At 46.5% G+C, this 27,326-nt stretch overlaps 1 protein-coding gene across 6 annotated transcripts in view; it reads right to left on the bottom strand.

Annotated features, from left to right (window-relative positions):
• The window catches only part of SGSM3 (small G protein signaling modulator 3), a 66,721-nt gene that overhangs the window by 24,300 nt on the left and 15,095 nt on the right, over positions 1-27,326 (bottom strand). For 5 of the 6 annotated variants that reach the window (XM_040407336.1, XM_040407340.1, XM_040407337.1 and 2 more), the window contains exons 2-16: positions 24,599-24,778; positions 23,382-23,467; positions 15,403-15,469; positions 14,735-14,943; positions 13,329-13,436; positions 11,544-11,687; positions 11,266-11,461; positions 9,399-9,544; positions 8,872-9,099; positions 6,681-6,735; positions 5,456-5,583; positions 4,372-4,527; positions 4,215-4,269; positions 3,671-3,720; positions 1,221-1,373 (exon numbers count right to left, since the gene is read on the bottom strand). In XM_040407336.1, coding sequence (XP_040263270.1) covers positions 1,221-1,373; positions 3,671-3,720; positions 4,215-4,269; positions 4,372-4,527; positions 5,456-5,583; positions 6,681-6,735; positions 8,872-9,099; positions 9,399-9,544; positions 11,266-11,461; positions 11,544-11,687; positions 13,329-13,436; positions 14,735-14,943; positions 15,403-15,469; positions 23,382-23,467; positions 24,599-24,605 — 1,788 coding nt within the window. In that variant the 5' untranslated portion in view covers positions 24,606-24,778. Of the gene's footprint in view, positions 1-1,220; positions 1,374-3,670; positions 3,721-4,214; positions 4,270-4,371; positions 4,528-5,455; positions 5,584-6,680; positions 6,736-8,871; positions 9,100-9,398; positions 9,545-11,265; positions 11,462-11,543; positions 11,688-13,328; positions 13,437-14,734; positions 14,944-15,402; positions 15,470-23,381; positions 23,468-24,598; positions 24,779-25,287; positions 25,308-27,326 lie in introns of those variants that run through there. The other variant, XM_040407341.1, reaches the window with a different exon arrangement.

The following is a 27,326-nucleotide window of genomic DNA, read 5'->3' as shown; positions in this document are numbered from 1 at the left end:
ACTCCCTGTGCTTCCTGAAAACATGTCCCCCAGTGCCGAACACAGCAAAGCGGGGGGTTAACAAGGAACGCACGCCTGCCTGCAGTTGCAGCCCAAAATCCTTGTTCTGTCCAAGGTTAGCTGGCGCCGCCAGGGAAAAAGTCATGCCTCATAAAGGGGGAGCAGAGAGTCCCAGCAGGGAGATAAGCCAGTATAGTGCCTCCATGCCCCAGAACCCCCGGACAGAGAACATCCTCAGATCACCCAGGCGGCCCATAGACATAAGACAGGGAGGGGAGGGGAAGCAGAGCGATTGCAGTTATACTTATCTGCTCCTGCAGTCTTCTCCCTCCGTTCAGGACCAGCAGGGCTCACCTCTTCAGACGTCTGACTCCAGGAGTGCAGTGCTCTGGGAGGAGGGCAGCAGCAGGTGACCCAGGAGCTGGTGGGATGCCGGAGCTAACAGGTCGAGCCCGGTTCCACTTATCTTCTTGGGGGGAAATGGAGGCAGCCAAGCAACGTCCCAAAGACGGTGGCGGGCACTCCACGGGGGACCAGGAAGGCGCCATGCCGACCTGTGTCCCCATCTAGAAAGAAAATAACAAAAAGGAGTAGAGATAGTGATCGTGTCAACCTCCTTCACCAGACACTAAGCAAAGACTGAGTTCCTCCTGGTGGAGTCGGGGGGTATAGCCCGAGGAGGAAGAGCTCTTTCATTTGCATAGTGTTCCTCCTACTAATACCTCAAGCTATACCCCATGGTCTGTGTCCCCCAATGGAAAAAAGCACGAGAAATCTAAAATTTAAACAAGGAGAAAACAGCCCTGCAGAGCAGGGAGTGTCTTGCCTCCTTGGACACTAAGCAAAAACTGGCAGTCTCTCTCTCCAGGCTGAGGGTATAGCTGTGGAGGAGGGGCTTAACAGTCTTCACTTAGTGTCACGCCTCCTATGGAGATGAGCTATACCCAAGGTCTTCTGTGTCCCCCAAGGAAATTGGGCGAGAAATAGGGATTACACATCGGAAACAGTAAGTGCTCCCCTAAAACCCATACATTTCCTGGCAGCTGACAACCTGATGACTGCCGGTGTCCTGATGGGCTACTGACAACACTGTCCACATTCATGTAACATTGTGACAAACACAAGAAAAAAAAACGCAGTGAAGTGCAGCCAAGCTGCAAGGGCTTCTTGTTACCAATATCTGACTGATGTACTCTACTGCTTCTGTGTGGACCTCTTACCTCCTCAATGAAGAGCCAAGGATGACAGGGACCTCCTAACAGAGATGGTTTCTTCAGTCCATGCTCAAATATTGCCTTAATACTTGGACATAAGGTTCCTCGAACCAAGTCTGTAACCCCCTCTGTGACAGAGTCATCCCCAGCAACTGAATACTGTGGAACAAAAAAACAATGAAAGCCTCAGTTGTGTTCTAGGACTTCAAAGCATTTCTTCACATACATCAAAAATAAGTGACTCCGTGCCATTCTTCTACTAGGACAGTAGTCTTACTGTAGATGGATATCAATGAGCAATATAGGACTTCACCTAACTTAAAGGGTTTGGTCACTTCAGAAAGTGGCATTTATCATGTAGACAAAGTGAATACAAGGCACTTACTAATGTATTGTGATTGTCAATATTGCCTCCTTTGTTGGCTCGATTCATTTTTCATTATTATGCACTTCTCGTTTCCAGGGGCTATAACCACCGCTGCAGCGCAGATAAGAGGTGGCCAGGACGAGAACTTCTGCACATGCATGCCTATGCGCGCTCTTATGGTCCCGGCCACCAGAGAGGCCAACGCTTTTCCTACAGTGTGCAAGCACGGCCATCGCTGCTGGACTGCAGGGTGGTCGTAACCTCTGGAAATGAGCAGTGTATAATGTGATGGAAAAATGAATCCAGCCAGCAAAGGAAGCAATATGGACAATCACAATACATTAGTAAGGGCCTTGTATTAACTTTCTCACAATCCTTTTAACTACAGTAACTAATTATTATTTACCATTACAGATATTTCAGCATCTGTCACTTCAATGAAAGCATCACAAAAATGCCGACTGGCTCGGCTCAGTTCACAGAGACCCTGGCAAACAGCTGATTTTGCTTGGCGAAGAAGCAGGCAGCCAAGCACTGAATGGCAGTCTATGCAATACAAGGATGGATCGGTCCGCAAGAATGGGAGTAGCACCAAAAGAACGACTCTCCCTTCTAGGGTTTTACCGATATTATCGGCCGATATTCAGGATTTTGACAGTTATCGGTATCGGCATCTATTTTGCCGATATTCCGATAGCGTATGGGGAACACAGATCGCGCTGCTCTCAGCGCTCTCCGTGTTCCCTCAGCAGCACAGGGGAGAAGGAAGCAGTGTCTCCCTCCCCCTGTGCTGCTGCTGCCGCTGCTGCCAATGAAGAGGCAGATGGAAGAGGAGGGGAGGGGCTTTGGCCGCTGCGCCACCAATGATGTTAACTTACTCATTCATTCAAATTGAACAGGAGGCGGGAGCTGGCTGCAGAATCACATAGCCGGCTCCCGACCTCTATGAGCAGTAGTTAACCCCTCAGGTGCCGCGGATCGCAGCTACCGCTCATAGAGGTCGGGAGCCGGCTATGTGATTCTGCAGCCAGCTCCTGCCTCCTGTATATGAATAAATGAGAGATTTATGTTCATTGGTGGCGCAGTGTGCCCCCCCCAAGCCCCCCAGTATTAATCATTGGTGGCGCAGTGCGCCCCCCACCGCCACCCCCGTATTAAAAACATTGGTGGCGCAGTGCACCCCCCCACCCAAGCCCCCCCATTTTTAATCATTGGTGGCAGTGGCCACAGGGTCCCCTCCTCCTCCGATCGAAGCCCCAGCAGTGTAAGCCTGGGGCTCCGATCAGTTACCATGGCAACCAGAACGATATTGAAGCCCTGGCTGCCATGGTAAGCTCCATGCTGCTGTGTGCACAAAGCACAGAGCAGCAGGGACAGTGTGAGATCCTATTCACCCTGATAGAGATCTATCGGTCGATCCCTACTGCCTTCCAGTTTACATAGGGAGATCCCGAGCGGAGGAGCGCCTTCTATTATGTCCATATTCCTTAATGGGGAATATGGACAGTAGTTGTCTTCCTGAGAAGACCCCTTTAAATATTAACCCTCTATAGTTCCTAAATATAAGTGACTCGTTTGCTTATGCTACAGTCCAGCCCTACAAAGGAAGTTCTTCCACAGAGAAAAGAGGTTGGGATGGACAAGCATATAGAATGTTAACACGTGTATCTCACAGGTGTAGTGCCTAGTATTATGGGGGTCATTTAAATTAGGCGTACTTCTGGCGCAGGTTGTGGAGCAAAGGTCCTTCTGACACTTCTCCCCGCTCAAGCCAGGTCTAAAAAAGGGGACGGGGAAGGGTCGGCAGGCCCACCTTATTTACCATTTTCTATGCCGGCATAGAAAATGATCTCAACCAGGGATGGCCAACCTGCGACTCTCCAGCTGTGGCAAAAGTACAACTCCCAGCATGCCCAGACTGCCTACAGCTATCAGCCTACAGCAGGGGGTGGTGGGAATCGTAGTTTTACAACGGCTGGAGAGCCGCAGGTTGGCCATCTCTTTTACACATACATTCATCTTTGCTTGCATTTGGAGCCCAAGCAGATGTTATATTTTAAAAACTGTTTATTGCATGCAGGGCACTTACCTCTTTACTCCTTTCATCAAGAATTTCCACAAACTTTGCGGGAAACCAGCCTAAAAGAATTTATTTAATAATTTAAAAAAAAACATGAAAAATAATAAAATATATATAAAAAAAAAAAAAATACAGTAATAATGATAATCATAAAACAAGGTATAAAAGGCAATATGTAAATTAAAAAAATTAAAAAACACAATTGAATTACATTTTGCAAGTCTGACCAGCAGGTTTATCCTCCCCATATCCTGAGCAGAGACATACCAGCTTCTATATGGTAATATAAGCACAATATACACATAGGGGGGAATTTATCATAGACTGGTGTTTTATGGCGGTCCATGAGCTCCCCTCCGCTGCCGGAGATGCGTGCATAAACAAGGTGCGTCCTCCGGCAGTCCATGCGTCCAAATAGAAATCTATGGCAGAAAATTCATTCTCCAAGAGCTCTTTACAGTACGACATGCGATATAGCAAGTTAAAAACAGAGAAACTGTAATAAGATGACAAAAATTACTTATCAGAAAGGTATTCTAAGGTGTATGCTTACCGCGGAGTCCATTTAATTCTCCTACCCAACAGTGTTCATCCTTCTGAGAAATAATCTAAAATGGAAAAAAAAAAACAACAACAATGCGAATAATGACTTTATCCTGAAAGTTATATAACGCTATACATGTGATCCCTCATCTAGCCCAGGGTTATACCGTGATGATGTCATTCTTGCGGAAGCCAAGCTCATCATCATCATGACGCTCAAAGTCTAGAAGAGCCTTTGCTCTACGGTGCCTGCTTCGGGAACATGACACGTAATTCTCATGGTCTCTCTGGTGGCTCTCCATACTGTAGTCAGGTGTCAGGTCCTGAAATGACGGTAACACATTAAGTGGTTTTCTTTCTAATCAGTGGCGTGTTTTTTTTTTTTGTTGTTTTTTTTCCCCTTCAAAACGCAGCAGGTTTTTGGTGTTCTTACCAGATTTTTTTTTTATCTCCTCTATGGGGGGGGGGGGGGGGACGACACCATTCAAACACTGATATTGCATAATGCACCATTAAAAAATTCCCATAAAAAACACGAGGTATGGAAAAAAAATTGTTTCTGTGGTGTTTTTTTTGTGAACATATTAAATATGTTTTGAAGAAAGCAGCGGTGTTTTTCTACTCTTGGACATCCCCTTTAAGAAGTTCGGGGTATGTCTAATTACTAGCTTGTTTCCAACAGCAACTAACAGAGTCTATGCGGCTTAGTGTGGGTTCACACTAGCGTTATAACGGAACATAACGGAATCCATTGGATGGAATGCAAAATGGAAGCCTTTAAAAGGCATTCCGTTTTGATCCGTCCTAATAGAAGTCTATAGGAAAACATAATGGATCCGTCTGGCGACAGGACTTTGTTTTCCGTCTTGCATAATGGGAACCAGACGGATCCGTTTTGATTCCCATAGACTTCTATTAGGGCAGAGAGCAAACGGAATGCCTTTTAAAGGAGTCCGTTTTGCAGTCCGTCATAATACAAGTCTATGGGCAGCAAAACGGATCCGTCCTTCCGTCTTATGGATTCCGTTATAACCCTGTTATAACGGAAAGCCATAACGGACTCCATAACGCTAGTGTCACAGATTTAATCAGAGCATACACTTTAAATGAGGTCGAAATATGAACATTTCCTTTAAGCTACTAAAGCCCAAAATTTTGGACACTGGTTTAGATTGACTTGATAGTAATGAGAGGTGAATTATGGACGATTGTATGAATTTCATTAGCAGGAAGGCATAAAACGCGACTCACTAGGTTGCAGTTTTTAGGGTCAGAGCACTGAAAATGACGGGCGACTTGCAGGATGGCCTCTCTCAGATCTGCCACCAGCGCTGTCTGCTTGATATTCTTGGCTTTTAGGGCCTCAAAGTCATCATCACCTGTGAAAAAGAATAAGACGTACTTTTACATTGGGTGATCATACTTTTTTTTTTATGAGTGGTGGATCATAGCAGTATACAGTCTGCACAGTGGAATCCATTAGTGTAGATTTAGACTAGAAGACAGATGTAGATTTGAAGACAGTGCAGATTTGAAGGGGTTAAATGAGACTGAAAATAAAGCCTAATTTTATTGTCCAGAGACAGCGCCACTCTAGTCTCAAGGCTGTGGCTGGTATTGCAGTTCTGCCTGATTCATGGCTTGTATGGGGTGGAGCTGCAATGTAAGCCACAGCACATGAGCAGGAATGGCATTGGTCACTGGAAAAAAAAAATAATGATGATTTCCACTGAAAAAAGAAAAGTGGGCATACGTTCGACACATATCAAATCAGAAGTTATAGAGACTGTCAATGCCAAAAAGGTCATAGGATGGGACTTAAGAGTATGACCAGATGGCTCCATCATGTCACGGCAATGCTGCGTTCGAGTATCGCGTAGCCGAAAGGGCAGCAGTGGGCTCTAATTAAAAGAATGAAGACCACACCGTATTGTTAATGACCATTCGGTATTGAAGGTGGTGCTGCCATTAACAATACAGACCCCCTGAACAGTGCAGTCTTCATTAGGTTAATTAGTGGTCAGTGACATGACTGTGCCATGCGGTTGTACGTTTTGTCTTTCTCATCTGACTGCAGACAAGGCAGAGAGAGGAGGACAGACATAGGACAGTGAGCACAAAGTCGTAGGAGGGTATGGCTGAGCTCCTGGGACATATAGAGGTTTCTTTATATACTGTTCAGTTTGAACTGAAATATGAGACAAAATATGATCAAAAAGAGAGGGAGTGCTGGGATATGTTTTTTTTTCTATTTTTGTGTATTTTCTATGTTTATTGTTAATGTGTAGTACTCAGAGAGCGTGAAAACAGATATCTAGAGATGAGTGGCGTGAAATGACCAGCTTTGAAAAAAAAAAAAGAAGAAGTTTTCCCAAATAACTGGATACTCGCCGCTCATCGCAGAATATCTTAAGCCAACAAGAAAGGTAAGAAAAGATGCATCTGTCTACTCAATCACATGTAAACAAGTACGTACCAAATAAAAGCGTGGTAATTCCAGACTTTCGGCGCTGACTCTGCCGTCTCATAATCTGAAGACAAACAGAAAGAAGTGATTATTGTCTGAGCGCTTATTTTCACATTTGGCCCCCTGTCATATATGGCCCAGGTAGACAATAGTACTCCACATGTAATCAGCAGAACAACTACGGTAAATCTCGGCCCCACCTCAACACAAATGACATCAGGTTATCACTGGTTATACGTGGTTTCAGACAACCCTTAGGCAGCTAGGAACATGCAGGGTGGAATCTTTGAGGGGACAACAAATAATACATTACAAGGAACTGTTCATTGGGGATTTTCTTACAAGGATATAAATAAAGCTACAAACTAGTGGTAACCAGTCAGTAAAAAAACTAAAGCTGTGGTTAAAAATCACAAGATGTTATCAAAATGCCATACTGCATGCCGTAAGCAATTCACATATACTACAAGTAAATGCCCAAGCATGACATCCACGTCTTAGTAAGATGGCATTGGTCAACAGTAGCTAGAAAGTGGCCAACGCCTTTTAAAGGGGCAACCCAGCAGGACAACTCCCTTTACAAGAGCAAGTCTTCCCAGCCATATGTCCAGGTGCTGGGAAAATGTCGTTTTAAATAGTATGCAAAGAGAAAAGAAAAAAGAGGTTGAGTGGTCCCACCAGGACTGGAGGTCCTGGGGAAAAGGCGCCAGAGGGATGGAGGAGATGTAGATGTAGACAAAAGAAGTATAGAATATCCTATAGGATGAGATAAAAAAGCACCACAAACTACGTGCCTGTTGAATAACTATTCGGGGAAGGCAGCACAAGTGTTATAGGGATATGAAAAAGGATTTCATTCCCATTTGACAAATACCAATAACAGGTGAACCTAGTCTGGAGGTTCCAATTGAGGATCCAACCGGACGTGATTCAAAAAAGAAGGAACACTGTAAAGGCGCCACTCCCATAGATGTGGAGAAATTAGATGTGGTGGTTAGTACCCCCTTAAGCCGGAGGATAATATATGGTGATGAAAGATGTAGAATACTCTCCAAAGGGAGAGTATTCTACATCTTTCATCACCATATATTATCCTCCGGCTTAAGGGGGTACTAACCACCACATCTAATTTCTCCACATCTATGGGAGTGGCGCCTTTACAGTGTTCCTTCTTTTTTGAATCACGTCCGGTTGGATCCTCAATTGGAACCTCCAGACTAGGTTCACCTGTTATTGGTTTTAAATAGTACCCAGGGTTCATGGACAGGTTTTGTCCAGTCAAACTACTATTTCAAGGGGGTTGTGCCACAATAGACATCCATGCGGTGTTTCCCTTCCTTCATTATTGCACAACCACAGTGAGGAGGAGTTTAAAAGGAGTGGTGGTCACGCGGTCGTGCTGACACTCCACGTAAAGTCTATGAGCCTATAGTCCCTGAAGTGAGTGGCAGAGCACATGTGTGACCACCATTCAGCGTCCTCCTCACTATGGTCATGCAGTGGGGAAGAAAGTGTGACTTGGGAACCCTGTTCTAGTATTCAGTTGAGCCTTGAACGATCAGACATTTATCACCGATGCTGGGGATAGGAGATAAATGTCCCTTGTGGCACAACCCTTTAATATGGGCTTTGCCTCAAATTGTGGCTTTATGTAGACAGAGGGGCAGAGTCCAAAATGCCCTCTTTTCTTCCACCAAACAGTGCATTTGCTCAGGAAGCCAAAGCATTTGTAGAGTATTTCCTTCTGGAAATTTCCATTTCACAAAACCATCACCTACAGTTTATACAGCAACTTCAGCAAACCACACAATACCCACAACATCACATGCCTGGCATCTTAGCTTAGGCAGGGTGCTGAATCTCCTTAAAGGAAATTTACTGGAAGTACTCTATCTTATGGAGACTTATTGGCAATGCTCCATGAAGCACTTCCAGTAAGTCTCCATACAGGACTGGTCTGTTTAAGGAGATTCAGCACCCTGCCTAAGCCACATTCAAGGTATCGCACGGAGCTAGTCAGAATCCTACTCTGTACTGATGAGGAGCAAGCACCCCGAAACACCTGTCGACGGATAGATATCTAGCTTGGCTATATTCCCTTGTCAAATCCCAAGGCTTTGATTTGGACTCATGGAGAACCACTTTCAATAGGTGGCACTGGTTCTCTTTCTTGGGATACACCTCTATGCATGCTCTTCACCTTAGAAAGGCTAGTGACGGCAGCCGTCGAATTAAGCAGTTGGCCCTGGTCTGCGATGAGGTAGGCCAGATGTTTGCGTCGCTGAGCCTCAATCATAACTTCCGTGAGGGTTCCTGCAATCATCATAGCTTCCCGCAGTAGGACATCTGCATCCTCAATATGGGTAGGAATATCTGACAGAGTGTTAAAGATAGCGGCAGAGTTTTCAGACTGGATAAGCTCTTCCTCCTGTAGGTAGGAAAAACAGATTATAACAATTCTGCCCTATTTACTTACACTGTACGGTATATCTTACTAATACGGTATATCTTACTAATACGGTATATCTGAATGCTGCTTTATTTGGCTCCACTTCTATCACACAACCATTACCACAACATAAACCGCATTCAATTCCCGTCTACCTGCACATGCTTTACCACCAACACAGTTCAGCCACCTTTACCTACCTTCCCACTAGACTGCAAATGGACAGAAGTTACAGATGTTGAATGGTTACCAGAATATGATTCACAATCTGACTTTACCTTAAGTTTTAGCATGCCTAGGGTGGCCTGGAAGAGGACAAGGGAACCTTGGTAGAAAAATACATCCCAGATCCGCAACAGCAGTTTGATGTGCACTACACTGGCAAATGCCGTGAGGAACCAGTGCAAAGTGATGAGAGACAGCTCTGCAGACAGCCAAGGGGAAAAAGACAATGGAAGAGGTTATTCATGCACAAGAGCAATCAGAATAAAGCAACAGGACAATGTGTATGATGTATGCATTCATAAAAAGGCACCTAAAACAGTCAAGCACCAGAAAAAAGTTACTAGAGAAGTTGAATGTGTAATACAGTTACGCCCCTTTCACGCGGGCGAGATTTCCGCGCAGGTGCAATGTGTGAGGTGAATCTGGACCCATTCATTTCTATGGGGCTGTGCACATGAGCGGTGATTTTCACGCATCACTTGTGCGTTGCGTGAAAATCTCAGCATGCTCCTCTTTGTGCGTTTTCCACGCAACGCAGGCCCCATAGAAGTGAATGGGGCTGCGTGAAAATCGCAAGCATCTGCAAGCAAGTGCGGATGCGGTGCGATTTTCACGCACGGTTGCTAGGAGACGATCGGGATGGAGACCCGATCATTATTTTCCCTTATAACATGGTTATAAGGGAAAATAATAGCATTCTTAATACAGAATGCATAGTACAATAGGGCTGGAGGGGTTAAAAAAATAATAAATAATAATTTAACTCACCTTTATCCACTTGTTCGCGCAGCCCGGCTTCTCTTCTGTCTTCATATTTGCTTTGCACAGGAAAAGGACCTGTGGTGACGTCACTACGCTCATCATATGGTCCGTCACATGATCCATCACCATGGTAAAAGATCATGTGATGGATCATGTGATGAGCGCAGTGACGTTATCAAGGTCCTTTTCCTGTGCACAGCAAAGATGAAGACAGAAGAGAAGCCGGGCTGCGCGAACAAGTGGATTAAGGTGAGTTAAATTATTTATTTATTTTTTAACCCCTCCAGCCCTATTGTACTATGCATTCTGTATCAAGAATGCTATTTTCCCTTATAACCATGTTATAAGGGAAAATAATACAATCTACACAACACCTAACCCGAACTTCGGGTTTGGGTACCAAACATGCAGATTTTTCTCACGCGCGTGCAAAACACATTACAATGTTTTGCACTCGCGCGGGAAAAATTGCGCATTTTCCCGCGACGCACCCGCATCTTATCCGGGCCAAAAACATGGCGCCCGTGTGAAAGAGGCCTTAGAGAGGCAGTGTGCAGGGAATACTTTATCTCCTTATGGAGAGCGCTTAAATGGTGTGAGGAGTCTTATAGGCAACGCTCCTCTGGAATTCTGGGAAGAGGAGATGTAAATGAGCTCTTAACAAGCTCTGCCTCTTATGCTACCAGATGTCAGGTAGCTATCCTATGTGATTTCCTGATGAGGGGCAATCAACCCAAAACAGCTGTCTGCAGATGAGATGCTGGCTTAATTATTATCCAAGTCATATCTAATGGCCTGTCTAAAAGGTGTTAACACTGGCTTATAGGATAGCTGCCTTACATCTGGTGGCAGAGGCAGATACCCTCTTCCGACGCAGTCAATCCTGCTCTGTTTTAAAATCAGAATAATGCACAAAAAATAACTCTCTCCGTTATAGCTTAGGCTGTACAGCTGCGTCAAAATTCAGTTTTTCTCTTCTAGCTTAGGAACAGAAAAATGCAATAGTCGGACCTGGCATACGCCAGACACCGTTGTTGACTACAATGAGGTCTGCCAGGATTCCAGTATAAATTCCGGAATTGGCCTTTTTTTTCTATTCCAGAACCCTGCCCGAATCTCTGCCACAGACGTTGCATAATCTTACATAATGATTCTCACCAATATCATGTTCCTGTAGCAGCTTGTCCAGTCGTGGGAGGTATTGAACTATGAGGTGTCTTAGTACCCGCTGATCTGTTTGAACACCAATCAAGGTGGTGCTGAAATAAGAAGCTGGCACCAAGTCTTCTACAATGGCACTCATCATCCAGAAAGCATCTTCTTCCTCCAGAAAGAGAAGTAAGCATGCAGCCACCTGAAAACATGGAGGCAGTCAGCAAGCAAACCTTAACTACCCGAGGAATACTATAGGCATAACCCTGTGATGTAAAACTCACCATGCCTGTGCCTTGGCAATACCCAATATCCGGGTACAACCATGCCAGGCCGCGCAGCACTCTTCTGAGACGAGGCACACCCACACTTTGCAGATTGGAGAAACACGCATTGCTGGGCACAGTGCGAAGCAAATCCTTTTCGATCTGGAAAGAGGGCAGGAACATGTATTAGTATGTATGGACCAGATGGGTCAAACAAGTTGAAGTCAGAATGCCCGACCATACATTTGTATAATAGTGGCACCTACTCGTTCTCATCTACTTAGCTGGTACTGTATTATGCTGCAGACTTTTTGCATGTAATAGCACCGTGTGCATATGACGGAAATGTTGTATTTGGCTGAAATAATAGTACAGAATGAGTCTGTGGGCAGGTAGTACGACTGCACTTCTCCGAGGACACAGGTTCTGGCATCACACCGAGGACATACATGAACACTGCTCGGGGAAAGACTACAACAGTATTGGGCTAAGTTCACACGAGTCAGAAATGATTCGAGTGTATATGCACATGGTGCGTAATAGGAGCTCTTTTTTCTGTGAAACATCTGCAGTTTGAAGCCTCATTCACACGCGAGTGTTCCATTGACGTGTTCTCCACGGACAGTACACATACCCATTTCATATGTTTTACCACTGAAGCATGCTCTACTTTGTCCGTGTTCACTGATCCATCACGCCCATTATAGTCTATGGGTCCGTGAAAACCACGGATGCTATCCACGGATCATTAGGAAGAGATGCTTTGAAAAGATCACAGTGTCCGTGAAACACAGATGACACACAGACAGCAAAAAACCAACACAAGAACAAAAGGCAAAGATCTGATGCAAATCCGTGTCAAAATCTGCAAGTAATACTTTAAGATTTAGGGCAGAAACGCAGCGAAACCTGTGCGGAAAGTCTGCAGACACTGCCATGCGCATATACAGTTAATCTGCAGTGCAGGATATGCAGCTTGTCAATTCTTTTCCAACCGATGCAGATTTTCACTGTGGGTTTCAACACTTTAAGGGCATTTGCACACAGCAGTTCAGTTTACGTGGATTTTCGTGCGGTCTTCTTGGCGTTTCCGTACCAAGATCTGTATGTAGTGCTTGTGGAATATGCTGTGTATGAGATTTAACAAATGTACTCCTTGCTTTTTTTTTTCTTAGGTGCAGAAATTGACCTGTTGTGCGGATTTTGAAATCTGCAGTATGTCAATTATTGTTTCTATTCTTTTGTACGGATTTCACCATTATCAATGAAAGGGCGAGATCTGCGAAAAACCCCCACATCAAATCAGTACCCAAAACTTAATAAATAGTGCAGATTTCTGTGCGTTTTTGGTGCAGATTTCTTGTGGAAATCTGCATCGTGTGCAGGTATTCTTAGGTGTGGATTTGCAGTTGCAGCAAAGTGGATGGGAATTTCAGAATTCTCATCCACATGCTGCGTAAAAAACAAAAACAGAGCTGAAATCCGCAGCATGTCAATTTATGCAGCGGATTTCACCCTTCTCAATGGAGATGTGGAAATGAAGCAAAAACACAACTGATTTTTTTGTCATGAGTGACCCCAGCCAAGAGGTAGCAGGGGTGAACTAAGTAGTGAATCCATATAGTATAATATGCCAAGACCAACAACTAGGTGGCAAAAATTAACATCAGGTAACATTAGGCCATTGTAGGACAGACAAAGAAAAAATTCTAACTGTGACAAGGTCAACAAGCTCTAAGTAAAGTAATCCATTCCAATGAGAAGTGTAAGCTATGTGAACAATGCACTGACTGTCCCCCATACCTGTTTAGCAGCTAATGTATCATCGTTGGAGCTGTTCCGTACAATATCTCGGTATGTCATTTCTGAATTCCTCTTCTTCTGTAAGGCACCTGACAGCCGCATCCAGAGCTGGGCAACAACAGAACAACGTCAATGCCTGCACTGCGTTATATGACCACTGGAAATAACTGAATTGTGAATTGAGAGGACAGACATTTATTGGGGTGCAGGTAATTTAATGGATGGAAGTACGGCCAACTCTCAGTAAGGGTGCATTCAGACGACCATATTTTTGGGTCCGCATCCATTCTTCACTTTTGCGGAACGGGTGCGGACCCATTCATTTCAATGTGGCCGCAAAAGATGCGGACAGCACACTGTGTTCTGTCCGCATCCGTAGTTCCATTCCGCAGCCTCGCAGAAAAGATAGAGCATGTCCTATTCTTGTCCACAATTGCGGACAAGAAAAGGCATTTCTCTCATAGGGCAAACTGCGGAACGCACACGGCCGGTATCCGCGTTTTGCAGATCTGCAATTTGCAGACCGGAAAACACATACAGTCGTGAGAATGTAGACTTAGGCTACTTTCACACTAGCGTCGGGGCTCCGCTTGTGAGCTCCGTTTGAAGGGTCTCACAAGCGGCCCCGAACGCATCAGTCCAGCTACCAATGCATTCTGAGTGGATGCGGATCCGCTCAGAATGCATCAGTCTGGCAGCGTTCAGCCTCCGCTCCGCTCAGCAGACGGACACCCGAACGCAGCTTGCAGCGTTCGGGTGTCTGCCTGGCCGTGCGGAGGCAAGCGGATCCGTCCAGACTTACAATGTAAGTCAATGGGGACGGATCCGTTTGAAGTTGACACAATATGGCTCAATTTTCAAACGGATCCGTCCCCCATTGACTTTCAATGTAAAGTCTGGACGGATCCGTCTGAACAACTTTCAGACTTAGGATTTTTTCTAAACTATAAAGCAGACGGATCCGTTCTGAACGGATCCAAACGTCTGCATTATAGGAGCGGATCCGTCTGTGCAGACACCAGACGGATCCTCTCTGAACACTAGTCTAAAAGTTGCCTTATACTGATACGCTGCGACTGAAGAAATCTCGGTAGGTCAGCCGCTGTCTTCTGCAGATGGTGGCATTTTGGTAGACACCTAAGTAAGGGGGCACTCTCTGACAGGCACTATATATAGAGCCATGCTCTGTTTGGGGGGGGCTGTCAGGTAACATTCATTGTTTAAAAGAGATTAAAGGGTCACTGAGTTTTGGTAAAAGTTTTGATTTGTCAGAGACAATGCACACACTTCGCTATCCTTGCTCTAGAAATCGGTGGGGGACTCAGCACTCAGACCCCACCAATCAAAACTTTTGAAATGTCTCTATAAAACCTCAGTGCCAGTCTGATGCCTTCAGTATTGATTACCTGTGGTCTCATGCTGTGGGGGATTCCAGCTAGCACAAGGGTTCGTAACTTGTCAGAATGGGGGAGAGTCACATCAATCTTGTCCCACGTTAGGTCTCCTACGTCATGGTTGTGGGTGAATTCTAGATGGGCCTGCCACTTTAACCTCTGCTGGGGATCTTCTGTAAGTGGAATTCCCAACAACTTACTTGAATTTGGTTCTGCGCCATCTGCAACACATGAAGTGGATAATGTGTAACTCATAGAGGTCTGGTCATTTATTGGTATTAAAGAGGGTAAGAGGCTTAAAAAATACACTTTTCAGTTCCAAGAGAAAGAACTTTATTCCATTATGTAATCAGGTTGCTCACGAGCCTAGCAAGTGCTCAGACTTGTCAGCATACTCGGCCAAATGCCATCCCCTTGGTTTTGGCTGAACATTCTGCGCCATCGCTGACCTCAGCACTGAAATCTGGCTGCCACAGATGTGCAGTAATGAAATATATTTGTGGCGGTGGTGCATGTACAGTACATTGTGAGGCCCACGGAATACATGCGCCGTTCATTCCCCTTCGGCGTTATTGGTTTAATACCCCATAAATGACCTGACAGGGGATACATAGAAAGTCTTATTCTCATTCTGCATACAAAGTTTTAGGGCATGGCTGTATAGCCATGGATGTTCTCACCTTCTTTATCTACTCGGAATCCAAACTCATCGTAACGAAACTCTGGCTGATCTACAGTCTGCTCCTTCTGAAAAAGAATACATAAAACATTCACCGAAATCACTGCCATATGGTTACATGCTTGTACAAACAACACTGAAAATGGAAGAATAACTGCAAATTCGCATCCCTCTATGGCAATCGTGAATTTCACAAGGCCAGACGCAAAAGGACCAGTTGTGAACTTCTATTTAAAACTGATAGAGACATGCTGTACTGTTTTGTATTAGTATTTTACTTTGATGCTGTCTTCTTTGTGGCTCTCTATATACAGAAGTAAGCTACCAATATTTTCTACAGCTGTCCAGTAATCCAGAATATTTTATAGTCCAGGTCCTATCATCTCCAGTTTAAGGCTACTTTCACACTAGCGTTGTTTGAATCCGGCGTTCAATTCCGACACCGGAACTGCCCGCCGGATCCGGAAAAACGTGTGAAAACGGATTACATTTGAATCCTGATCAGGATTTTGATCACAATGAAAAAATGCATTGGAAAAAACGGATCCGCCATTTATGGACTTTAACTTTTTTTCACATTTTTCGGGTTTAACATGCAAAAGCCGGATCCGGTTTGACAGAACACACTGCGCCGGATCCGGCGTTAATGCAACTCAATGGGAAAAAGGCCAGATCCGGCATTCAGTCAAAGTGTTGAGGGTTTTTGGCCGGAGGTAAAATACAACATGCTACGGTTTTCTGAAAAGCCTGATCAGTCAAAAAGACTGAACTGAAGACATCCTGATGCATCCTGAACGGATTACTCTCCATTCAGAATGCATTAGGATAAAACAGTTCTTTTCCGGATTTGAGCCCCTAGGACGGAACTCAGCGCCGGAAAAGAAAAACGCTAGTGTGAAAGTAGCCTAAGAAAGATTGAGCACTTTGCATGTCCATAGGATAAAGTTATTGCATGTCCATAGGATAAAAAGGTCCAATATATGAATAACTAGGGGTGCCCTATTCAGCTACCTAAGAAGACTGTCTATACGGTAGGTGGTCACAGATATGCAACCTACCTAGGGTGCAGTAGGGTGGTTAGATGAACAAGTGTTCATCTTTTCCAATCTTTTCTGAAAAAAAAATAACCTCCTTTATGTGACAATCAAACACCAATTATGCAGTCAGATTGATTTAGGGGCCTGGATGACATATACAGAAGTCCATGTAATCCACCCCCCTATGGTCATGTACAGTCACACAAGGAGTGGAGGATCTATGCCTCTCCTCTTCTCCCAGCAGCCTGTCAAGTGCACCGTTCCTCCTCTATAATGGGAGACAAGAGAGCCGGCTGAGGTGGGGTGGGCTAATTCAACTTGGTCTAGCTCAGGCTGTAAAAGGAGATTTTTGTATAACTTACCAGTAAAATCTCTTTCTCGCTCTTCATTGGGGGACACAGAGACCGTGGGTATAGCCATGTCCTCTAGGAGGCGTTGACACTAGTAAAAGCCGTTAGCTCCTCCCCTGGCAGGTATACCCCCTCCAGCCTGGAGAGAGAGCTTCAGTTTGCGTACAAGCAGTAGGAGAAGCAAGCCAACTAAGAAAAAACATGGAACACCAACCATGCCAAAAGACCCAACGGGGTTCAAACCAGCAACTGCCACGACTGTGGTCGAACACCACTACTGGTGGGTGCTGTGTCCCCCAATGAAGAGCGAGAAAGAGATTTTACTGCTAAGTTATACAAAAATCTCCTTTTCTCGCCCATATTCATTGGGGACACATGAACCGTGGGACGTCCAAAAGCAGTCCACGGGGAGGGAAAAACCACAGACCCATGGAAGCAAGCGTCCCTGCTGGCATCTAAGAAACTGCCGCCTGCAAGACCATGCAGCCCAAGGCAGCGTCTGCCGATGCATAAGTATGCACCTGGTAAGATTTTGTGAATGTGTGTAAGGAGGACCAGTAGCCGCGTTACACAACTGTGCAGCTGAAGTGCGATTCCTCCGAGCCCAAGAAGCACCCACCGCTCCAGTGGAGCGAGCCGTGACACCTAAGGGCGGAACCCCGCCTCGGGCGCGGTATGGTTCAGCACTTGCAGACTGAATCTATTGTGCAATTGCCACCTTGGAGGCCGCCAATCCCTTGCGAGGACCCTCCGGATAACAAAAAAGGGGTTCCGTACGCCGGAAGGCACTGGAGGCTGCCGATAATGATCAGAGCCCTGACCTAACACCCTTCCCTAGGAGAGGGACAGTGAAGGAAGGACAATTTATTCATTGATGTGGAAGTCAGAGACCACCTTCGGGAGAAAAGAAGAATGGGCCGGAGAACCAACTTATCCTTGTGAAGGCCCAGGAAGGGTTCTCTGCAAGAAAGCACCTTCCAGGACATAAGTCTGAGTGAGATCTCCCGCAATAGCTCAAAGGGAGAAGACTGGAAGTCTGAGAGAACTATATTCAGATCCCAAGACTGTAAGGATGGTACAGAGGAACCGTATGTGCCACTCCCTGAAGGAAGGTTTCCATGGGCACCAGGGGAACCAGAGGACGCTGGAAAGCTGCCCCAGGACAGAAGCGCCAACACCTGACCCATCAGGAACTAAGGGCTAAACCAAGGTCTAATCTTGAATGTAGAAAGGATAGGACCGTGGGGAGAGAAAAAACACGGAGTGAGGGGATGTCCCGGCTTTCACAGAAGCCCAGGAAGGACCTCCAGGTCCCATAATAGATCCTGGGGCGATGCAGGCTTCCTGGCCTGAATCATAGTGAGGAAGACATCCGCCGAAAACCCTCTCCACGTCAGAATGGCGGTCTCAATAGCCACGCCGTCATTGAATGCTGATGTAAGACCAGACCCCGTGAAAGAAGGTCGTCTGAGTGGCAGTGACCAAAGGACGTCTCCAGCAAGGAGAAGGAGGTCGGCGTACCACGCGCGTCGGGGTCAATTCGGAGCGACTAGGATTTGTCTGAATGTCCTCCATCCTGATCTTCCGTAGAACCCTGGGAAGGAGGGGAAGAAACACATAGGGGGGGGGGGACTCCCACCAAGGAGAACCAGGGCGTCCACGTCGCCTGCTTCCGGAACTCTGGCTCTGGAGAGAAGGTGGGAAGCTTTCGTGTAGATACCGTTAGCACACCCGGACCAATGGAAGAGGGGCACCACAGCCCACCAGTCGGGCCCAGATCGTGCCTGGAATGGAAGGCCACCAAACAAATACCTCGTGAAAATGTTGATGAGGGAAGGTAGCAATGTAGGAACTACCAAGGCATGCGGGGTGGCTATGAACCATGACAGGAGAAGAATAGGCTAGGTCTAAGCCCATTCCCCGTCTGAGACCGGCGCTATACAAAAGTAGCTAAGGATTAAGTGGCTGTGCAAAAAAACTCCGCCTGAGAAGGAAGCCAGGCAAGGTGAGTCACACAGCAGAGGAGAGGGTCACCCGTAGAGGCCACCGAATCCAGTGCTAAAAGAGCTGTGCAGTAAGAACCCAAGCATGTAGTGGAAATGCAATACCGCTCCCACAGTGGTAGCCAGCGCTTGCCCCGTCAGCGCTAAACTGAGGGGGAGGCCCGAGACTATCTGCAGCAGCCACGTACCATACTGCCCCAGTTAAGTAGAGCTAACCTTAAAAACTCTACTTGGAAGGGTGCTGAACAGGCGCAACTGCCAAGCTAGCTCCAGGGTAGGACCCCTACCTGAGGAGGATGTCACACTGGAGCGACCACGAACTCGAGCATTAGCGAAAAGCTGCACCTGTGGAGGAGAACAAGCTGTAGGAGCTAAACCAGAGTGCCAGCATAACCACTTTCCCAGAGAAGGGGAAGTGGTGGATAGAGAATACGGAGTCAGTGAAACACTCGACTCGCTGGAACGTACTCACCATATATGTGCAATGGAATACGCATTACGTATTGATGCGGACAATATCAGGACCGACTGGAACAACGGAGGCCCATGGAGATGGGGGTCTCTGGCACACGTAAGTGATGCTAGGAAACCCCCTGAGAAGACAGAGGATGTTATAATCATGCGCAAAACCAGAACCAAAGGAAAGGAAGGGTACCATGAGGAATAGCCACCGTGTCCACTGGTGGCACCCATATAGCACTAGAGTAAGAGTGTCAGGCATCTGCAAGTACCGACTGTTGCCACGCCCCCTTGGAAATAAGCGAAGGCACCTAGAGCCGTGGTGCCGCAGAATTGCAGCATCTGAAGATGTTTAGTTATTCCCCGCTAGTGGATCACTTGTGGAAGGGGGTAATGCGAAAGAAAACACTGATGTGCAACACTCCGCCTATGGAAGCATAGTGCGACAGTCGGAACCGTATTCAATGGTAGTGCAATTAGCTACCTAAGAAAGGTGAGCATACGGCAAGTACTGGTCAGTGGTAGGGAGAATACCCCACCTATGAAGGGGGGCGAATGCCCACGGCGAGAACTAGTGGATATGGCGAGTCCTGTACCCCGTGGAGTGCAAATATTGCACCTAAGTAAGGGGGTAATGCATACAGCACACAATGTAACCAGTGATAATATCATTGCGCCACTGATGGATATGCATATGACAGGTCCCGAACCCCATGTTATCGTACTTAGTCCACCTATGGCAGGGGACAATGTGAAAGGCAGTTACTGTATCCCGAAGTAGTGCAGTTACTCCGCCTAGGGAAGGGGGTAATGCATACGACAAGAACTGCTGCCCACCTAGACGCAATCTCGAGGAGATTACTTCGGATTCATGTCAGGGTCTGAATCAGAGATTCTCTCCCTCCCCCTCTCTGGACGGACCCTCCCAAGTCAGTGAGGGAGGGTGTGTCTGAGCGTGACCAAGAGAGGAAGGGTGGCGGTGCGGAGATATTCGAGGAGAAGATGTCCTGCTGCGGTTCGCTTGCGCGTAGGGGTACCCTTCAGAATCTCGCCCCTGGCAGTTGTGGACTGCGCAGGTGGGGACTTATCAACCAAACTACCCGAGGGTGGAATGGAACTTCCAGAGGTCTCTCCACCGGATTGCGAAGGCGGTGCATTATCAATCAAACAACCGCGGAGGGTGGATGGGAGGTTCCAGCGGACCCCACTGGATTGTGCAGGTGGAGAAATATCAATCAAACGACCCAGGAGGGTGGATTGAGTACTGCCAGCGGTCCCCCACTTGATTGCGCAGGTGGAGAATTATCAACCAAATGACCCCGGAGGGTGGATTGGGAGGTTCCAGCGGTCCCCCACTGGATTGTGCAGATAGAGAATTATCAACCAAACGACCCGGGAGGGTGGATTGGGAATGTCAGAGGTCCTTAATGGAATTGCGCAGGTGGAGAATTATCAACCAACGACCCAGGAGGGTGGACTGGGAATGTCAGAGGTCCTCTATTGAATTGCGCAGGTGGAGAATTATCAACCAACGACCCAGGAGGGTGGACTAGGAAGTCCAGAGGTTCTCCACTGTATGGCGCAGGTGGAGAATTATCAACTAAACGGCCCCGGAGGACGGATTGGAATCCTGCAGAGGTCCTTCACTGGATTGCGCAGGTGGAGAATTATCAACCATACGAACAGGAGGGTGGATTGGGAATGCTTCAACTGTCCTCCACGGGATTTGCGAAGGTCGAGAATTATCAACCAAACGGCCCCGGAGGGCGGATTGGGACCTATGCGAAGTCCTCCTTATCCGAGATAGGACCCGGTCCAGGCTGGGACCACACAGACAGGGTGGTCCTGCGGTGATGAGGGCTGTGGAGTGGAACCCGTATCAACGCACATTTTTTATTTTTTTAAACTAGGAAGCCGGCCTCCATGACAAGAGGCAGGAAGGGGTTAAATTCCTCCACATTATGGCACACTGTATGAGAGGTAGAACCCCAGTAATCAGGTGCTGGTCTAAAAAGGAAGCTGGCCAGGAAGGGGGGTCTGTACTTTCTAGAGGACCGGAGGGCGGAGCTCAGCAGGTGTCTGGGGGAGGGGGAAACAGGGCGGAAAGAATTTGCGCCAGAGTGCCGCCCCCCCCGCACATCCAGGGACGAAGACTGCGGCCCAGCTGGCCGCTAAGCAGCGATCTAAAGGAGCGCCCCTTCCTGCGCACAGCCTCAGGAGAATAGAGGGACCGGAGCAGTGCGAATGCGCCCGGACGGCTGGACGGGGGGCTTCCACCCCGCGGGCCGGGCCGATTCAGCGCGGGCCAGGCAGAGAAAAGTGCGGGCCGAAAGAGGCATCTACTTATCTGTCCAGCCGCCATCTTCACCCTTCCTCCTCTCCAGCAGGTTCACCCCTTCAGCTAATGGCACTGTAGTGGCAGCAAGCTGGAAGAGTGACTTGGACGGGTGACCCCTTGGCTGGCGGGATGCAGGGAGCGAGGCTGCCCTGGTCCACCTTGTCTTCTTGTGGGGAGAGGAGGCAGCGTGGCGAACCAACGCTGGCGTGATCCCCCCGGGAGAACAGTGAGGCGAGGCGACCACTGTTTCCCACCTAAAAGAAGAGAAAAAAATAAACTAAAATAAAACATCTTCAGGAGATCCCTGCAGAGCAGGGAGGTCTTGCCTTCTATTGACACTAGAAAAAACTGAAGGTCTCTCCCCAGGATGGAGGGGGTATATCTGCCAGGGGAGGAGCTAACAGCTTTTACCAGTGTCAACGCCTCCTAGAGGACATAGCTATACCCACGGTCTCTGTGTCCCCCAATGAATATGGGTGAGAAAACAAAACCACAATCTCCATGCTACCTGTGGTATAGCTGGAAATAGAGCGTTTAGAACCCAATGCTATACAGCCTGAGATAGAGCCCTTGGTAGCTGCTGGGTACCCTGACTTTGAACTGTAAGATGCAGGGACTTTTTAGTAAGATTGCTAAAAAAAAAGTGTGTCTTGCAGTTTAAAAAAATTGGTATTTAGCTGCTCTCCAAAAAAGGTTAAAGGGCTTCTGTCACCCCACAAAAGTCTTTTTTTTTTTGGGATAGTTACATTCCTTATAGCGCGATATAGGAGAATATAATCTTGTCACTTACTTTCATGCGGCCGTTTCTTTAGAAAACAAAGTTTTATAATATGTAAATCCGGTCTCTACCAGCAAGTAGGGCGTCTACTTGCTGGTAGCCGCAGCAGAAAACCGCCCCCTCGCCGTGTTGATTGACAGGGCCAGCCGTGATCTCCTCCTCCGGCCGGCCCTGTCAGTATTTCAAAAATCGCGCGCCTCTGTTCATTCGACGCAGGCGCTCTGAGATGAGGAGGCTCGTCTCCTCAGAACTCCCTCAGTGCGCCTGCGCCGATGACATCACCGAAAGAGAAGACGTCATCGGCGCAGGCGCACTGAGGGAGTTCTGAGGAGACGAGCCTCCTCATCTCAGAGCGCCTGCGCCGAATGAACAGAGGCGCGCGATTTTTGAAATACTGACAGGGCCGGCCGGAGGAGGAGATCACGGCTGGCCCTGTCAATCAACACGGCGAGGGGGCGGTTTTCTGCTGCGGCTACCAGCAAGTAGACGCCCTACTTCCTGGTAGAGACCGGATTTACATATTATAAAACTTCGTTTTCTAAAGAAACAGCCGCATGAAAGTAAGTGACAAGATTATATTCTCCTATATCGCGCTATAAGGAATGTAACTATCCAAAAAAAAAAAAAAATGACTTTTGTGGGGTGACAGAAGCCCTTTAAGAATTCTGATGATTGCTTTTGGACCAGACAATGTTTCATATCTTAATATTCAGACTTTTCTAATGGGGAGTTCACATACAGCAGAGATTTTCTATGGTGGATTTTGCTGCAAATTTGAATTTGTATGACATGAACATTTTATTGCAGGTTTCACTCTTGGCATTTTTCCAACAGAATTACCATGCGGGGGGTTCAGAAACATTACTCTGCTCTCTAATAGCAGGAATTAAAAAAAAAATTTGGGGGGTTTATGTATGAACAGGGAATAAAACATCATGTATCCTGTAACTCCGCTTTTTATGCAGATTTTGGAACTTTCTAATAAGTGGAGTTTTACTTTATACTTTGTACTTACTTGAGTATATCTGGCAAGTATGTCTTGTGGCCACATGCTTGGCGTGAGGGCTGAGAAAGGACCTCCTGGAGACGGGGTGTAACTCCCTACAAATTGGTTTGAATGTAAGGAGAACATTAGCAGAAAATAGATATTTTATTACTAATACCAGTTTTACAACTCCAGACTACATCTCATGTCCTGTAGTCAGATATTACATTGCGCCATTATCGTGAAGTAAGGTTCAACCATGACATTTGTACAATTCCTGCTAGGCACCAATTCCCAATCTGCTCACATTTATTCTATGCCCACAACAGCAGCCTCCTGAATGGGGTTGAACATAATACTAATCACATGGATCTGCCTTATGTCAATCATCTTGCTCTGTTCAGGCCAAAGGCCCCCATACGCATCAGTGTATTGTCAGCCGAACCTGCCGTTTTTGTCAGGACTGACCGACAATCTAATGTGTATGGAGAGCTTATGATTCTTACCTGATGCCATCTCAAAGGGTCAGGCAAATTGAATATTTCTGCCCAATCCTAATGTTCTCCAGAGAGAAGGCTGGCCAAACACTTAAAGGGGTTCTCCTGGATTTTTACATTGATTGACTACACTTAATACAGGCCATCAATATCTGATAATTGGCAGGATCACACACCCTGTGCCGCTGTCAGTCAGATGGTCGGGAGTAGCTCTGATGCCAGAACTACACAGCTCCGTCTGTTGAGTAGTGAATGAAAGCAATGCTGCACTAACCAGCTCTGGCCACTACATGGTGGATGGAACTCTATAGCTCTGGAGCTACTCCCAACCAGCTGATCGGCAGGGTATAGGGTGTCGGACCGATCCCAATCTGCTACTGATGGTCTATTCTGAGGTTAGGCCATCATTACAAAAATCCCAGAGAACCCTTTCAGATAGCTATCACTCCTGATCTCCCATACACATGCATGCTCTACTCAGCTGAGCATGCATGTGTTTTCAGAAAGGAAAGGGGGGACAGAAGGACAGGCGGTTGAAACCCAATATGTCTGATCCTTAACTCCCCTGACATCATCAGTCAGGGGAGAGTTGGTAGGCCCTGTACACTTCAGATGGTCCACAACATCTACTTAAGCTATCTCAAACCACTATCTACATGTTTACGGGGTAGGTATCAATCGGTATCTACTGCACACAAAAACAATCTGTGTTCTTCATTAGAACAGATCTTATACCCGAGTCTCCCTTACCTGACATGGTTCCAGAGTAAACTCTGCGGGCACAGTGTGTACTGTTGCCTCAGGAAATGTACAAAAGATGTAGTCCTCAGAATACCGTGCTGGGCATAGGAAAGGAACTGCTCGTGATCACAAGGTGCGGATGTGGCATCGGTAGTTCATAGGAAGTGGGATTCTGGCAGAATATGTTCTCTGTAGAAAACAAAAGCATGGTAAGTGAAGGTTTTTACAGGTCCGTGTTCCTGCCAAGCCGGAGGGTTGTGGTTATGTTCTCCTTCCATGCGCCCTAAGGGCTAGCCTAGTGCATACAAGCCTTGTGATGATTCAGCCTGAGTCACTGTACAAACAGTTCATACATAATACATACAACTGTCCTGAATATTACAGTGCTGACGTCTGGGGATGGGACCTCACAAGATAGTGGATACACTACCCACAAAGAGTTAAACTGCGAGGTCTGAGAACCAGAGGACACAACCAGTGGACCAGCAGGGCTGTATATTGTATGCAATACATAGGGCGAAATCTGATGCAGATTAGCCACAGACTCCATGGCAGATTTTTACTCTGCTTTTCACATCCTGGGTGGATGTACCCTTAAAGGATAACCGTCATATTTTTTTCCCATTTGCTAGTTTATTAGAGCTAGGCATGTAACCGGAGTTAGTCTGTCAATGATTGCCAAAAGGATCTGTAATTACCTTATAATAACAGCTTTCATTAATGTCCGCTGTCCCTTTCCACTGCTCCCTTAAAGGGTTTCTGTCCTGAGAAATAACGTTATGTAGCTGATGTCAGCAGTACATAACAGTGGGCTTTAGAACTCCCTGCCTGCCGCCGTTCTCTTAAAATAAAGACTTTTAAAATATGCCAATGAGCCTCTAGGTGCTATGAGGGCGTTGCTTCAGCACCTAGAGGCTCGGTCTACGCACCCTTTGGCACGCCAAGGTCCAGTTGATTGACTTTCGAGTTCTCCTCAGTGCCCTGTAAATCCTGCGCCTGCGCCATCCCTTTTAGTATTCGGCGCAGGCGCAGTGAGTGAAGGACGCGCTCCTGCTGCCGGCTTCCTCACTACGCCTGTGCCGAAGGAATGAAGCTGGCAGCAGCAGCGCGTCCTTCACTCACTGCGCCTAATACTAAAAGGGACGGCTAGTTAGGTGTCCCCTATCCTTACAAAACTACCACCAGTATGTCTGAATCAACTATGGTTTAGGGCGGCAATCGCTTTGTATATTACAGACTGTAGTAATACTTAAAGGGGTGTTCCAGCTACCGGTAAATCAAAATAGTTGGCAGCAGGGTCAGATGCTTAAAAAAATAAAAGAGATAAATCATTGTCACTGTACCCCTAGTCAAATATGAGTCATTTCACACAACAAACAAAAATTTAAGGGGTTCTCTTGCTTCAGCAAATGGCATATATCATGTAGAGAAAGTTAATATAAGGCACATACTAATGTATTATATATATATCCATATTGCCTCTTTTGCTGGCTTGATTTATGCTTCCATCACATTATAACACGGCTCATTTCCAGGTGTTATAACCACTGCTGCAGTGCAGATACAAGGTGGCTGGGACAGGAGCTGCTGCGCATGCGTGTCTATGCACACCAGAGAGGCTGGCACTTTTTCCTATAGTGCGCAAGCATGAGCATCGCTGCTGGATTGTAGGGTGGTTGTAACCCCTGGAAATGAGCAGTGTATAATGTGATGGAAAAATGAATCCAGCCAGCGAAGGAAGCAATATGGACAATCACTATACATTAGTGAGTGCCTTGTATTAACGTTGTCTACATGATAAATGCCATTTGCTGAAGTGACACGACCCCTTTAAGAAATGTTTTATCAACTTACTATATTGAATTATTATTTTTTTTTTTCTCAGATTTTACACAAAAAGTGGTTTTCAAGGCATCTGTGAAGGGGGAAAGGAGGGAGGCTAAAAAGAAGAGTAAGGCTACGTCTACACGACGACATTTGTCGCGCGACATTTTGTTGCACTAATGTCGCGCGACTATTTTTATAATGGCAGTCTATGGTGTCGCACTGCAACATGCTGCGACGCAACAGTTGCAGAAAATCCATTCGAGATGGATTTTTCTGAGACTGTTGCGTCGCAGTCGCAGCATGTTGCATGTTGCAGTGACACCATAGCCTGCCATTATAAAAATTGTCGCGCGACATTAGTCCAACAAAATGTTGCGCTACAAATGTCGTCGTGTAGACGTAGCCTAAAAGTCACAACCTCCTCAGGTGTCAATATACCCCAAAAAAAAAAAAACACCTACAAATTAATGAACACAAGGCAGAGTCAACAGCAAAGCCCCCGTCCTAGAGGAGCCCACCTCAGCTCCACCTCACATTTATGGTAAGTCCCTGGCCCTTTAATGAAGGTGTCAGTCCTTTAAAGAGTAATGAGGGGGGAGTCGCAGAGAACGACGAGGAGAAAGCAAAACTGTTAAATATTTTTTTCTCCAGTGTATTCACTGAGGAAAATAAACTGTCAGATGACATGCAGAATGTAAAAATAAATTCCCCATTAAAAGTGTCCTGTCTGACCCAGGAAGAAGTACATCAGCGACTTAAAAAGATTAAAATAGACAAATTGCCAGGACCAGATGGCATACACCCCCGTATCCTAAGGGAATTGAGTAATGTCATAGCCAGACCCTTATTTCTGATATTTGCGGACTCTATACTGACAGGGAATGTCCCACAGGATTGGCGCATGGCAAAT

This window comes from Bufo bufo, chromosome 9 (genome assembly GCF_905171765.1).
Source record: "Bufo bufo chromosome 9, aBufBuf1.1, whole genome shotgun sequence".
In the NCBI taxonomy this organism is placed as follows: Eukaryota; Metazoa; Chordata; class Amphibia; order Anura; family Bufonidae; genus Bufo; species Bufo bufo.
This window is presented reverse-complemented; position numbering and strand designations above follow the sequence as displayed.